A 15,000-nucleotide genomic window follows, 5' to 3' on the forward strand; every position below is an offset into this window, starting at 1 on the left:
TTAGTCAGTTTTAAAAAAACGACATATCAGCCATTATCGGAATAACCCTTCAGTGCATGTCTGTGGTGCTGCATGTGTGCCAGTGTGAGTGGGCCTTTGCCCGAGGAGAGAGAGCTCGACATTTCAGCAGCAGGTATACAATTATGACAGACAGACTAACTAGATCACCAATTCAAAATATAACTTGTAGCAGTTATCTCGCTAGTTAACTATAGCTGACTAAGCATTCTTTTAGTTGTTGCCTTTCCCCCAGGCACTGTAGAGCCTAAATAAATCTGCACCGTTGGGAAAGCTGGGATTTCCCTCGACTAAATAGTAGCCATGTAATTGCGACAACGTAAAAAATATTCTAAGAAAAGCCTATTTGACAAATAATTGGCTGTGCATAGATCTCCCCCGGACCATGAATATTTCAGTCTCATATACTGTATTAACATGTCTAGTTAGTTAGATAAATAGCTTTGAAGTAGCCTACCTTATCCATTTGATCCCTGATTTATTGAATGAGGGAATAATTTTACAAAAGTATGTGGTTGTTATGTTGAAAAAGCCAAGCTTGCACACCCAGGAGCTCCCCAGATGGAGGGTTGACCACATGTTGACAACATGTGACTAACAGTGCAGTTCTATTCAGACACAGCAGCTTTCCAGTGTCAATAATGCTTTGTGACAAGGTAGGGTTGGTATACAGAAGAATTTCAATTAACAGGAAGCCTAGTTAAAAGTTATTTTGTGGAATTTCTTTCCTTCTTAATGTGTTTGAGTCAATTAGTTGTGTTGTGACAAGGGAGGGGGAGTATACAGAAGATAGCCCTATTTGGTAAAACACCAAGTCCATATTATGGCAAGAACAGCTCAAATAAGAAAAGAGAAACGACAGTCCATCATTACTTTAAGACATGAATGTCAGTCAATCCGGAAAATTTCAAGAACTTTGAACGTTTCTTCAAGTGCAGTCGCAAAAACCATCAAGTGCTATGATGAAACTGGCTCTCATGAGGACCGCCACAGGAAAGGAAGACCCAGAGTTACCTCTGCTGCAGAGGATACGTTCATTAGAGTTACCAGCCTCAGAAATTGCAGCCCAAATAAATGCTTCACAGAGTTCAAGTAACAGACACATCTCAACATCAACTGTTCAGAGGAGACTGCGTGAATCAGGCCTTCATGGTCGAATTTCTGCAAAGAAACTACTACTAAAGGACACCAATAAGAAGATGAGACTTGCTTGGGCCAAGAAACACGAGCAATGGACATTAGACCGGTGGAAATGTGTCCTTTGGTCTGATGAGTCCAAATTTGAGATTTTTGCTTCTAACCGCTGTGTCTTTGTGAGACGCAGAGTAGGTGAACGGATGATCTCCACATGTGCAGTTCCCACCGTGAAGCATGGAGGAGGAGGTGTGATGTTGTGGGGGTGCTTTGCGATCAGTGATTTATTTAGAATTCAAGGCACACTTAACCAGCATGGCTACCACAGCATTCTACAGCGATACGCCATCCCATCTGGTTTGCGCTTAGTGGGACTATCATTTGTTTTTCAACAGGACAATGACCCAAAACATACCTCCAGGCTGTGTAAGGGCTATTTTACCAAGAAGGAGAGTGATGGAGTGCTGCATCAGATGACCTGGCCTCCGCAATCACCCGACCTCAACCCAATTGAGATGATTTGGGATGAGTTGGACCGCAGAGTGAAGGAAAAGCAGCCAACAAGTGCTCAGCATATGCGGGAACTCCTTCAAGACTGTTGGGAAAGCATTCCTCATGAAGCAGGTTGAGAGAATGTCAAGAGTGTGCAAAGCTGTCATCAAGGCAAAGGGTGGCTATTTTGAATAATCAAAAATATAAAATATATTTTGATTTGTTTAACACTTTTTTTGGTTACTACATGATTCCATATGTGTTATTTAATAGTTTTGATGTCTTCACTATTATTCTACAATGTAGAAAATAGTAAAAATCAAGAAAAACCCTTGAATGAGTAGGTGTGTCCAAACTTTTGACTGGTACTGTATATCAACATTAAAAGTAGGAACAATTTCAGATGTATTGAAATTCATGAAAGTAAATATGTCTGGCTACTGTGAGATGTACTGTATTGTAATTACCGAATGTCACTCCTCCTGTGTAGACATGGATGAGTGTGAGATCGGGGCCCACAACTGTGACGTCAACGCCAACTGTGTCAACACCCCTGGGGACTTCCGCTGTTCCTGCCGAGTCGGCTGGGTTGGCAACGGAGTCAACTGTATCGGTAGGTCCCCAGCCTCCAACCTCCATCTGCTCAGTCTATACACTTTAATCCATACACTGAATGTATACACTTTCCACTGGCTCAGATGCTAGACAAAAAGGAACTGTATGAGTGAAAAATTAATAATGATCAATCAATCAACTTCTCTGCAAGACACAAAATACATAAATTATTGCAAATGTATCAGAGCCCTGACAATGATTCAAAGTCAGTTTCTGACCAATTTCTGACCAATCTCACCAATGAATCACCTTTGGGGACACGTCTGAGATAAAGACAGAAAAATATAGTCCTATTTCTTTACTATGCTAAATAATGACTAGCATTGCCTCACATCATATAGCGCACTTAACTGTCTGATAACTCACAAACACTCCACTGAACCCCCGTTCATCCGACAAAGAGTCAGAGTTAATCTGACTAAAAACTATAAACCTGTAGCTAATTTTGAACATGAACAAGTCTCGACTACCTAATTCTACATCTAGCTAAGGTGTTTTGTGATGGTAGAATCAGTATTCATGAAATTTGAAATGTGCTGGTTGAACCAGTCTCAAATCAATCCGTATGAAACGAAAGTCAGGGATGCTAACAACACCAGTTAACACACTCAATGCTGAATACTCCCTGTAGCTAGCTAACTAGTGTAGTGAAGCTCTAGCTAATAATGCACAAATGCGTTTTTCATGACATCTGTTCCGCCGTGATTAGTGTGCCGAGTTCTACATCACAGCTCACTGCTCTGTCATCGCCTTGGCCAAATGTAGCGAGACACACTGCCAGCTGTCAGAGTCGGATGCCTGCTGATTTCTGAGAACAGTCTCGTACCTTTGGTGCCTTACAACTTCATCAACAAGCTGGAAAACTAGCTACTGTATGGCCCTTCAAACATCTCGGCACTAGGCTGCTAGCTGGAGCAGGTTTGCTCAGCTGATCTAGCATGGTTTGCCATAGTACCCAGTGCGTCATAGCTAACGAGAGCAGAGGGATTTTCAGAAATAGGAACTAGTGTTAGGCGGATGGGCAAAATCTAGATTTTTAGAGATGAGTTTCATGTCCTACAAGACAGATCGTAGGAGTGACTCCATCTGACGTGAGACAATGAGTGACTAGTTCAAACAGGCAGCATTCCTTTTGAACTGTGAATCCAGCTAGAAAAGAGGTTTAAAAAAGGGTTAATCGGTCAGATGAACATAGCAATCATCCTGCTCAATGTTGAGTGCAAGGATTGGATTCAATCCCATTTCATAAGAAGAAGACTACTTTATCATTCATTTTCATTGCAGTCCAGGGAAATTACTTTTTGCTTTTACCCCACTCCCCGAGACTCACACACACACAGCCATGGTGCAGTCAGCCATGTTGCAGTCAGCCGTGGTGCAGTCAGTTATGTTGCAGTCAGCCGTGGTGCAGTCAGCTATGTTGCAGTCAGCCATGGATCAGTCAGCCGGGGCGCAGTCAGCTATGTTCCAGTCAGCCATGGTGCAGTCAGCTATGTTCCAGTCAGCCATGGTGCAGTCAGCTATGTTCCAGTCAGCCATGTTTCAGTCAGCCATGGTGCAGTCAGCTATGATGCAGTCAGCTATGTTGCAGTCAGCCATGGTGCCAGTCAGCCATGGTGCAGTCAGCCGTGGTGCAGTCAGCCGTGGTGCAGTCAGCCGTGGTGCAGTCAGCCGTGGTGCAGTCAGCCATGATGCAGTCAGCCATGATGCAGTCAGCCATGATGCAGTCAGCTATGTTGCAGTCAGCCATGGTGCCAGTCAGCCATGGTACAGTCAGCCGTGGTGCAGTCAGCCTTGGTGCAGTCAGCCTTGGTGCAGTCAGCCGTGGTGCAGTCAGCCGTGGTGCAGTCAGCCGTGGTGCAGTCAGCCGTGATGCAGTCAGCCATGATGCAGTCAGCCATGGTGCCAGTCAGCCATGGTGCAGTCAGCCGTGGTGCAGTCAGCCGTGGTGCAGTCAACCATGTTGCAGTCAGCCGTGGTCCCAGTCAGCCATGTTGCAGTCAGCCATGTTGCAGTCAGCCGTGGTGCAGTTTGGTGCCTTACTCAAGACTCTGATACAACCCATTCTGGAATGTGTATTTGTATTAGCTAGTATTCAACTCATGTATCGAAAATATAGCAAAATAAGAATATTCTTTCTATAAGGAAATTGATTGCTAGACATTTTCTGAATGGACCGATTTGAACTAGGGTGGAGCCCTAGCCCAGTGGTGATTGTGTGTGTATTGTAGATATGGATGAGTGCACCAATGGGACAAGCCACTGCAGTGCCAACGCCAAGTGTCTGAACACACCCGGCTCCTACCGCTGTGCCTGCGCTCAGGGCTACACTGGAGATGGCTTCACCTGTTCAGGTAACACACACACACACACACACTCTGTCTACACTGAGTATACCGAACATTAGGAACACCTTCCAAATATTGAGTTGCCCCCCCCCCCCCCCCCCCTTTTGCCCTCAGAACAGCCTCAATGCGTCAGGGCATGGACTCTACAAGGTGTCGAAAGCATTCCACAGGGATGCTGGCCCATGTTCACTCCAATGCTTCCCACAGTTGTATCAAGTTGACTAGATGTCCTTTGGGTGGTGGACCATTCTTGATACACACAGGAAACTGTTGAGCGTGAAAACCCCAGCAGCTTTGCAGTTCTAGACACTAACAGGTGTGCCTGGCACCTACTACCATACCCTGTTCAAAAGCACTTCAATAATTTGTCTGCCCTTCAGCTACACTGATTGAAGTGGATTTAACAAGTGACATCAATAAGGGATCATGTTTTTCACCTGGATTCACCTGGTCAGTCTATGTCATGGAAAGAGCAGGTGTTCTTAATGTTTTGTATACTCAGTGTAATTACCATGGTAACTGTTAAACAGCTGCAGAGAGTTGGCTTGTTGATATTGTCCATGCTACTGTTGGTGTTCATGTCATAACCAGTGTTAGGTACTGTTGTGTACTGTGTTCAAGTCATAACCAGTGTTATGTACTGTTGTGTACTGTGTTCAAGTCATAACCAGTGTTATGTACTGTTGTGTACTGTGTTCAAGTCATAACCAGTGTTATGTACTGTTGTGTACTGTGTTCAAGTCATAACCAGTGTTATGTACTGTTGTGTACTGTGTTCATGTCATAACCAGTGTTAGGTACTGTTGTGTACTGTGTTCATGTCATAACCAGTGCTAGGTCCATATCTTTTCAGGTTCAGTTAATTGAATTGTCTTAAATGCTTTATTTGTATATAAATAGATGTTTGCGTATAGCAATTTAGTAGCAACACATTCCCTCCGACCCTCCAACCCTCTGACCAAGGGATTATCAACACGTTCTAACCCTCTGACCATCTAACCCTCCAACCCTCCGACCCTCCAACCCTCTGACCCTCTGACCAAGGGATTATCAACACGTTCTAACCCTCTGACCATCTAACCCTCCAACCCTCCGACCCTCCAACCCTCTGACCCTCTGACCAAGGGATTATCAACACGTTCTAACCCTCTGACCATCTAACCCTCCAACCCTCCAACCCTCCAGCCCTCCAACCCTCTGACCCAGGGATCATCAACACGTTCTAACCCTCTGACCCTCTGACCCAGGGATCATCAACACGTTCTAACCCTCTAACCCTCTGACCCAGGGATCATCAACACGTTCTAACCCTCTGACCCTCTGACCCAGGGATCATCAACACGTTCTAACCCTCTGACCCTCTGACCCAGGGATCATCAACACGTTCTAACCCTCTGACCCTCTGACCCAGGGATCATCAACACGTTCTAACCCTCTGACCCTCTGACCCAGGGATCATCAACACTCTCCAACCCTCTAACCCATCTCAACCATGGATGTATGGGCATTGGCCTATATAACAATTCAATGTCCTTCTCCATCACTGAATTGTCTTGAAGATCTGATGTTAACCGTGTTTGATCCCTATGTGGTGACAGACGAGGATGAGTGTGCAGAGAACGTGAACCTATGTGAGAACGGCCAGTGTCTCAACACCCTGGGGGGTTACCGCTGTGAGTGTGAGATGGGCTTCACCCCCGCTCCGGACAGCCGCACCTGCCAAGGTGAGTCAATGGCCCTGTCCCCTATCTATCTCACAGTCCATTCACAGAGTATATAGCAGCTCCGGGGTGAAGTTTCCCCTAGGAACAGATCTAGGATCAGCTTCCCCTCCCCCAATCCTAACCTTAACCATTAGTGGGGAAAATGCAAAACGGATCCTAGATCAGCGTCAAGTGGTGACTTTACCCTACATCGTGTAGAGCACCAACCTAATACCCAATGCCACCCCATTGATGAGCCATTATTGATGCAATATATGTTTCTATTCATTCAAACCTGTACAAGAAGGTTTGTGGCAAATACATAACAATACGAATACAATGCTACATTTCCCCTGAGGGCGTCATTGGGAACACAAACTGTACATCCGCAACACACTGTGTGTACTTTGGACAGGCAAAAGATGAATATCAGCAAACATACATTTAGATTATTACCATGAATAAGGAAAAAAAGTCAATGTGTCTCTTGCTGATCCTCTGCAGATATTGATGAGTGCACCTTCCAGAATATCTGTGTGTTTGGCACGTGTAAGAACATCCCCGGCATGTTCCGCTGTATCTGTAACGACGGCTATGAGCTGGACCGCTCCGGAGGCAACTGTTCAGGTATGACATGACCGTCTGTCTGACCGTCTGGCTGGCTGGCTCTGGCTGGTTGGCTGGCTCTGGGTGGCTGGCTCTGGCTGGGAGGCTCTGGCTGGCTGGCTTTGACTGGCTAATTGGCTGGCTCTGGCTGGCTGGCTGGCTTGCTGGCTCTGGCTGGTTGGCTCTGGCTGGCTGGCTGGCAGGCTGGCTGGCTGGCTCAGGCTGGCTGGCTGGTTAGCTGACTCTGGCTGGCTGGCTCTGGCTGGTTGGCTCTGGCTGGCTGGCTGGCTGGCTGGCTGGCTGGCTCAGGCTGGCTGGCTGGTTAGCTGACTCTGGCTGGCTGGCTCTGGCTGGTTGGCTCTGGCTGGCTGGCTGGCTGGATCTGGCTGGCTGGTTGGCTGACTCTGGCTCTGGCTAGCTGGCTGGTTGGCTGGCTCTGGCTGGCTGGCTCTGGCTAGATGGTTGGTTGGCCTGCTGTCCGTCTGTCTATCCTTCAGTCTACCGATCTATCTCACCCACGTTACCACTGTTTTAGTCATTCAATCTGTCAGTCAGTCAGTCAGTCTGTCAATCAGTCAGTCAGTCAGTCAGTCTGTCAATCAGTCAGTCTGTCAGTCAGTCTGTCTTTCTGTCTGTCTACCTTCCTGTCTGTCCATCCTTCCATCTATCTTCCTGTCTAGCCCTCTGTCCATCTCTCTGTTTACCTATCTGTGTGACCAGGTAAGGTGATTGAGGATACATGGCTGATTGTCCCACTAGCCCCAGACTAACTCTGATGTCATCTCTAAGATAGCGTCCCAAATGGCACCCTATTCCCAATGTAGTGCTCCACCAAAGTCTCTGATGAGGTGAAATTACCTTTAACCTGGATGTTCTCCTTTATGGGGTGTCAGTGCACTCTGAAGTGGATGGGCGTTAAAGGTTTAAACAGGTAGAAGAATGTGTTTGATGGTGAGGTTTACAGTGTAGGATCTCTGGGGTCACTGATTGAATCACCACCCACCATGATTCATGGTTTCCATATTTCCAAAACTTTCCAACATTGTGATGGGGAGATTTTTAGTGGTGTCAAAGTGCATGTCTCATGGAAGCTGCTGTAGAAATAATGTATGATCATTGGTGATCGTAGTGTATCCTATTTCATATTATATTTACTTCAAATTTATATTTCTTATTTTCCATGTTTGAAAAGTGAAAAGTTTGTGTGTGTGTGTGTGTGTGTGTGTGTGTGTGTGTGTGTGTGTGTGTGTGTGTGTGTGTGTGTGTGTGTGTGTGTGTGTGTGTGTGTGTGTGTGTGTTTGTATGTGTCGACCAGACGTGGACGAGTGCCTGGACCCCATCAACTGTGTGAACGGGCTGTGTGTGAACGTCGACGGTTCCTACGAGTGTAACTGTCCTCCAGACTTTGAACTCAACCCTACTGGGGTGGGGTGTGTAGGTAGGTTATTACAGGTCAACTTGAATATCTAGTTAAACACCTGTGCATCTATAGCGCCTGCTATAGGTTAATATAGGTTTGCATTACAATACTTGCAACTCCATAAGCATTCGTAGCAGTGAATAGCTGTTCATAGCAGCCTATAATTACAGTGAATAGCTGTTCATAGCAGCATATAATTACATAAATGACTATAAATGTACTACAGTGTATAATGCTTCACAAATTATTGCACAAATCAATGTGTTATAATGCATCACGCATAAGTGGTTCATAAGCAATGATAACTCCTACATGTTGTGTGTTTCTGTTAGTGTACACCAATATCAACTGTCATAACCCCTTTAGGTCACGTTCATTACATTTACATTTTAGTCATTTAGCAGACGCTCTTATCCAGAGCGACTTACAGTTAGTGAGTGCATACATTTTTCATACATTAGACACTAAACTGAGAGAAAAACACAGCTGATCCAATAATACACGCTCATCTCCGGTCCTCGCGCTCATTTTTGTTTTTCATGGCAAAACGTTTTTAAAACATTCTCAATTGCTTACCCGAAATGCATTGTTTCCCAACTCCGGTCCTCGACTACCACTGAACAGCACACGTTTTTGTTGTTGCCTGAGATAAATTCACCTGATGCAACTCATTGAGGGCTTGATGATTAGTTGACAAGTTGAATCAGGTGTTTTTGTCCAGGGCTACAACAAACGTGTGCTGGAATTGAGGACTGGAGTTGGGAAACGCTGCCCTAAAGAAACCATGTGGTCTGACCAATGTCAACTGTAATAACTGCTTTGGTTCATGTATTAGGCGCCAAATGGAGAGAAAAAAAAACCATTAAACACATAAGAAACGCTCATTTCTATTTTCTGTTCCAAAAATGGTTTAAACGGTTTTCAGTTGCGTGCCTTAATGAACACAACCCTGTTGGTTCTCCTCCTCTCTGTGTACCAGACACACGTGTGGGGAACTGTTTCCTGGAGCATGGACCCAGGGGCGACGGGCTGTCCTGCAGCGTGGAGGTGGGGGTGGGAGTCAGTCGCTCCTCCTGCTGCTGCTCCCTGGGACGTGCCTGGGGAGGCCCCTGTGAACTCTGCTCTGCTCCCAACTCCTGTAAGACACACTCTGTTTTGACTATTTTGATTGTTTATTCAGCTTCCTGTATCACCGCATGTGTAGAGGCTCAATGTAGAAGAGGAAGGTGAAATGCACATCCTAAACTTGAGAATACCGGTGCCGGGCTAAAAAATAATGTACATTCCTTTATGTACAGGCTCACGCTCTTTTCGCGATACATACTAACAACAGTGTTACGGGACAGAGCCCTTAGGTGTGCTGTAGATGGCCTGAGTAGGTTAACAAAGTATGAATTTAGATTTAGATTTACAATATTATATTTTATGCTTGAACACACCAGGTTAGTGTGATTTAGCTACACCTCCTCACTAGGGTTTCTGAATTCATTCAGTTCTACACCTCCTCACTAGGGTTTCTGAATTCATTCAGTTCTACACCTCCTCGCTAGGGTTTCTGAATTCAGTCAGTTCTACACTCCTCACTAGGGTTTCTGAATTCAGTCAGTTCTACACCTCCTCACTAGGGTTTCTGAATTCATTCAGTTCTACACCTCCTCACGAGGGTTTCTGAATTCAGTCAGTTCTACACCTCCTCACTAGGGTTTCTGAATTCAGTCAGTTCTACACCTCCTCACTAGGGTTTCTGAATTCAGTCAGTTCTACACTCCTCACTAGGGTTTCTGAATTCAGTCAGTTCTACACTCCTCACTAGGGTTTCTGAATTCAGTCAGTTCTACACTCCTCACTAGGGTTTCTGAATTCATTCAGTTCTACACTCCTCACTAGGGTTTCTGAATTCATTCAGTTCTACACTCCTCACTAGGGTTTCTGAATTCATTCAGTTCTACACTCCTCACTAGGGTTTCTGAATTCATTCAGTTCTACACCTCCTCACTAGGGTTTCTGAATTCAGTCAGTTCTACACTCCTCACTAGGGTTTCTGAATTCATTCAGTTCTACACTCCTCACTAGGGTTTCTGAATTCATTCAGTTCTACACCTCCTCACTAGGGTTTCTGAATTCAGTCAGTTCTACACTCCTCACTAGGGTTTCTGAATTCAGTCAGTTCTACACTCCTCACTAGGGTTTCTGAATTCAGTCAGTTCTACACTCCTCACTAGGGTTTCTGAATTCAGTCAGTTATACACTCCTCACTAGGGTTTCTGAATTCAGTCAGTTCTACACTCCTCACTAGGGTTTCTGAATTCAGTCAGTTCTACACTCCTCGCTAGGGTTTCTGAATTCAGTCAGTTCTACACTCCTCACTAGGGTTTCTGAATTCAGTCAGTTCTACACCTCCTCACTAGGGTTTCTGAATTCAGTCAGTTCTACACTCCTCACTAGGGTTTCTGAATTCAGTCAGTTCTACACCTCCTCGCTAGGGTTTCTGAATTCAGTCAGTTCTACACTCCTCACTAGGGTTTCTGAATTCAGTCAGTTCTACACCTCCTCACTAGGGTTTCTGAATTCATTCAGTTCTACACCTCCTCACGAGGGTTTCTGAATTCAGTCAGTTCTACACCTCCTCACTAGGGTTTCTGAATTCATTCAGTTCTACACCTCCTCACTAGGGTTTCTGAATTCAGTCAGTTCTACACTCCTCACTAGGGTTTCTGAATTCAGTCAGTTCTACACCTCCTCGCTAGGGTTTCTGAATTCAGTCAGTTCTACACTCCTCACTAGGGTTTCTGAATTCAGTCAGTTCTACACTCCTCACTAGGGTTTCTGAATTCAGTCAGTTCTACACCTCCTCGCTAGGGTTTCTGAATTCAGTCAGTTCTACACTCCTCACTAGGGTTTCTGAATTCAGTCAGTTCTACACTCCTCACTAGGGTTTCTGAATTCAGTCAGTTCTACACCTCCTCGCTAGGGTTTCTGAATTCAGTCAGTTCTACACCTCCTCGCTAGGGTTTCTGAATTCAGTCAGTTCTACACTCCTCACTAGGGTTTCTGAATTCAGTCAGTTATACACTCCTCACTAGGGTTTCTGAATTCAGTCAGTTCTACACTCCTCACTAGGGTTTCTGAATTCAGTCAGTTATAAACTCCTCGCTAGGGTTTCTGAATTCAGTCAGTTCTACACCTCCTCACGAGGGTTTCTGAATTCAGTCAGTTCTACACTCCTCACTAGGGTTTCTGAATTCATTCAGTTCTACACCTCCTCGCTAGGGTTTCTGAATTCAGTCAGTTCTATGATTAGGTTGAGGCACGTTTGTAACACTGTGAACAAACTACTTTTTCTATGATTGGTGCTGTTACATTCAAACCATTTGGCTGTGTTTATACAGGCAGCCCAATTCTGATCTGTTGCCAATAATTGGTCTTTTGACCAATCAGATCAGATCTTTTGCCAATAATTGGTCTTTTGACCAATCGGATCAGATCTGTTGCCAATAATTGGTCTTTTGACCAATCAGATCAGATATTTTGCCAATAATTGGGCAAAAGATCGGAATTGGGCTGCCTGTGTCAACGGAGCCTTTGCTACTCGACAAAATTGAAAAGTATACTTGAAGTGTATTACCCATATGAGTGTACTGAAATAAAGTGTGTTTTTCAGCGGACTATAATACTCTCTGCCCAGGAGGAGAGGGTTTCAGGCCCAACCCAGTCACCATCATACTAGAAGGTAACCATCCGCTTACTAAAGTAGATCTCTGGTAAACTACTTTAACTATGCCTTGTATACTGTACTGCATAGATGCAGTAGAACAATTAATAATACATGCTCTCTTTGCATAAGCTCTTTTAATATACATCTAAATGGAAGCATTTGTAATTTTTTATACAGTTTCGATTGTTATAGCTTATTTTGATGTAGAGAAAACCAAAACCTTTGATTCAAATGCCATTGATAAGAGTCTGTAACTTAACCTTTGTTGAAACCATCTGTAAGGCTCAAATCCTAACTTACGTGTATAACTGACTGGCCTTTTTTGCACAGATCTTCCATTGACACCGACACATGACTTGCGCAAAAGTCAAGCTAGGATTTTTGGGATGTTTCTGGAATCTTGGAATGTTTGGGATCATTGGGATGTTTCTGGAATCTTGGGTTGTTTGGGGGTCATTGGGATTTTTCTGGAATCTAGGGATGTTTTGGACAATTGGGATCATTGGGATGTTTCTGGAATCTTGGGACGTTTTGGGATCATTTGGGATCGTTGGGATGTTTGAGATCATTCTGGAATCTTGTTGTGCGTCTTCTCCTCCAGACATAGACGAGTGTCTGGAGCTGCCAGGCCTGTGTCAGGGAGGAAACTGTGTCAACACGTTTGGCAGCTTCTCGTGTGACTGTCCTCCTGGCTACTACCTCAACATAGACAGTCGCATCTGTGAAGGTGAGACACCATGCCAACATCCCATTCAATCATCTCTGAAGGTGAGACACCATGCCATTTAACATCCCATTCAATCATCTGTGAGGGTGAGACATCATGCCATTTAACATCCCATTCAATCATCTGTAAAGGTTGAGACATCATGCCATTTAACATCCCATTCAATCATCTGTAAAGGTTGAGACACCATGCCATTTAACATCCCAGTCAATCATCTGTGAGGGTGAGACACCATGCCATTTAACATCCCATTCAATCATCTGTAAAGGTTGAGACACCATGCCATTTAACATCCCAGTCAATCATCTGTGAGGGTGAGACACCATGCCATTTAACATCCCAGTCAATCATCTATGAGGGTGAGACACCATGCCATTTAACATCCCATTCAATCATCTGTAAAGGTTGAGACACCATGCCATTTAACATCCCATTCAATCATCTGTAAAGGTTGAGACACCATGCCATTTAACATCCCATTCAATCATCTGTGAGGGTGAGACACCATGCCATTTAACATCCCATTCAATCATCTGTGAGGGTGAGACACCATGCCATAACAGTGATAATTCATCCTGACTGCTAATTTTCGTATAGCTTATATTATTTTATTTGTATTGTATATTCTTTACATACCTTAAATCACTGAACACAACAGGCACTTATTAGACAGGCTTTTATTTGAGTCAGGCTTCTATTTCCTTAATGCACACAGCTTTTTATTTGTATTTAATTTTTTTATTTTACCTTTATTTAACTAGGCAAGTCAGTTAAGAACACATTCTTATTTAGAATGACGGCCTACACCAGCCAAACCCGGACGACGCTGGGACAATTGTGCGCCGCCCTATGGGCTTTTGCTAATTTGCATAGTTAATTGTTTAATTCCAGCATTCATTTCCAGCATTTTAATCAATTTCTTCATTTCCTGTACTGTGTTATCATGTACACACTGCGTCACGTTTCTTTTGTCTTAAAAACTTTTCCTTGACAGAAAAATTGTTCTCCTCTTTGACTGTGCATTTTCGGCAGTTCTTACTTTCGCCACTAGAGAGTGATTGGCCGATTTTTAGTGGTCTGTACTCCCTAAATTGTTGACTGTTTTTGTGCTTGCCAGTTAGCTAGCAGTTCTCAGCTGTTAGCAGCCAATGGCTAGCAGTTTCTTACTGGTGATAAAAACGGATGATTGTCATAATTGTTTTGGAGTCATTACTGAATTATTTAATCTAACAAATCAAACATGAAACCTTTTAAACAATTCATGGTAATTCATGGTAACCTCGTAAACAATTCATTTAGACCTTGTGTTTATTTGAAACTGACGTCTATTTGCTGAAATGTGTGCTATCAGAAGGGACAGGCGGTTATTTGAGACTCAACGTTTAATTGAAGTTTTACGGTATATTTATTTATTTATTTTATATCATATACTGTAGCGGTGTAACCTGATTTTTAAAAAATCCACATACGTTCTAATAGTAGGCTCAAAATATAACGAGAACCAACTATGAGCAACATAACTAAAACACAACGGGGTCCCACTTTACATTAGACACCATGTTTTTAATCAATACCATGAACTGATCACCTCTGTGGCCCTGCAGACATTGACGAGTGTGTGGTGAATCCTGGAATCTGCGGTCCTGGCACCTGCTACAACACACTGGGGAACTACACCTGTGTGTGTCCACAGGATTACATGCAGATCAATGGGGGCAACAACTGCATGGGTGAGTGCTTCATTACATAACATATGAATGAGAATAATATAGTATTCGATTTAGCAGACACTTTTATCCAAAGTGACTTACAGTCATGTGTACATACATACCAGACCTGGGTTTAAATACAATTTGGTGGTCTTCTGTAGCTCAATTGGTAGAGCATGGCGCTTGCAACACCAGGATAATGGGTTTGATTCCCGGGACCACCCATACATAAAATGTATGCAAGCATGACTGTAAGTCGCTTTGGATAAAAGTGTCTGCTAAATGGAATATATTATTATTATTATTATTATTATTATTATTATGTTATTTGAAATAATTTCAAACACTGTATCTGTGGTTGATTGAGCATTCCTGGAATAGTCCCAAAATGGCAAATCCCGGCCACCTGGCCCTCCAGGCAGGCTAGAGCAAACGCTCAAAGTATTAAAAAGATTTCAAATAGTATTTGAACCCAGGTCTGGAATATACCCCATCAGATTCCTCTCGCTGCAA

General features: G+C 43.9%; 1 protein-coding gene across 1 annotated transcript in view; it reads left to right on the forward strand.

Moving 5' to 3' along the window:
- Positions 1 to 15,000, forward strand: part of fbn2a (fibrillin 2a) — a gene marked incomplete at both ends in the record, with an annotated part of 247,780 nt that overhangs the window by 188,065 nt on the left and 44,715 nt on the right. The window contains 9 exons of the mRNA XM_084159776.1: positions 2,135 to 2,257; positions 4,491 to 4,613; positions 6,206 to 6,331; positions 6,815 to 6,937; positions 8,232 to 8,354; positions 9,316 to 9,474; positions 11,998 to 12,066; positions 12,653 to 12,778; positions 14,383 to 14,508. Of these exons, the coding sequence (XP_084015902.1) occupies positions 2,135 to 2,257; positions 4,491 to 4,613; positions 6,206 to 6,331; positions 6,815 to 6,937; positions 8,232 to 8,354; positions 9,316 to 9,474; positions 11,998 to 12,066; positions 12,653 to 12,778; positions 14,383 to 14,508 (1,098 nt within the window). The remainder of the gene's footprint in view (positions 1 to 2,134; positions 2,258 to 4,490; positions 4,614 to 6,205; positions 6,332 to 6,814; positions 6,938 to 8,231; positions 8,355 to 9,315; positions 9,475 to 11,997; positions 12,067 to 12,652; positions 12,779 to 14,382; positions 14,509 to 15,000) is intronic.

Source organism: Coregonus lavaretus (assembly GCF_964263955.1).
Source record: "Coregonus lavaretus genome assembly, chromosome: 4".
NCBI lineage: Eukaryota > Metazoa > Chordata > Actinopteri > Salmoniformes > Salmonidae > Coregonus > Coregonus lavaretus.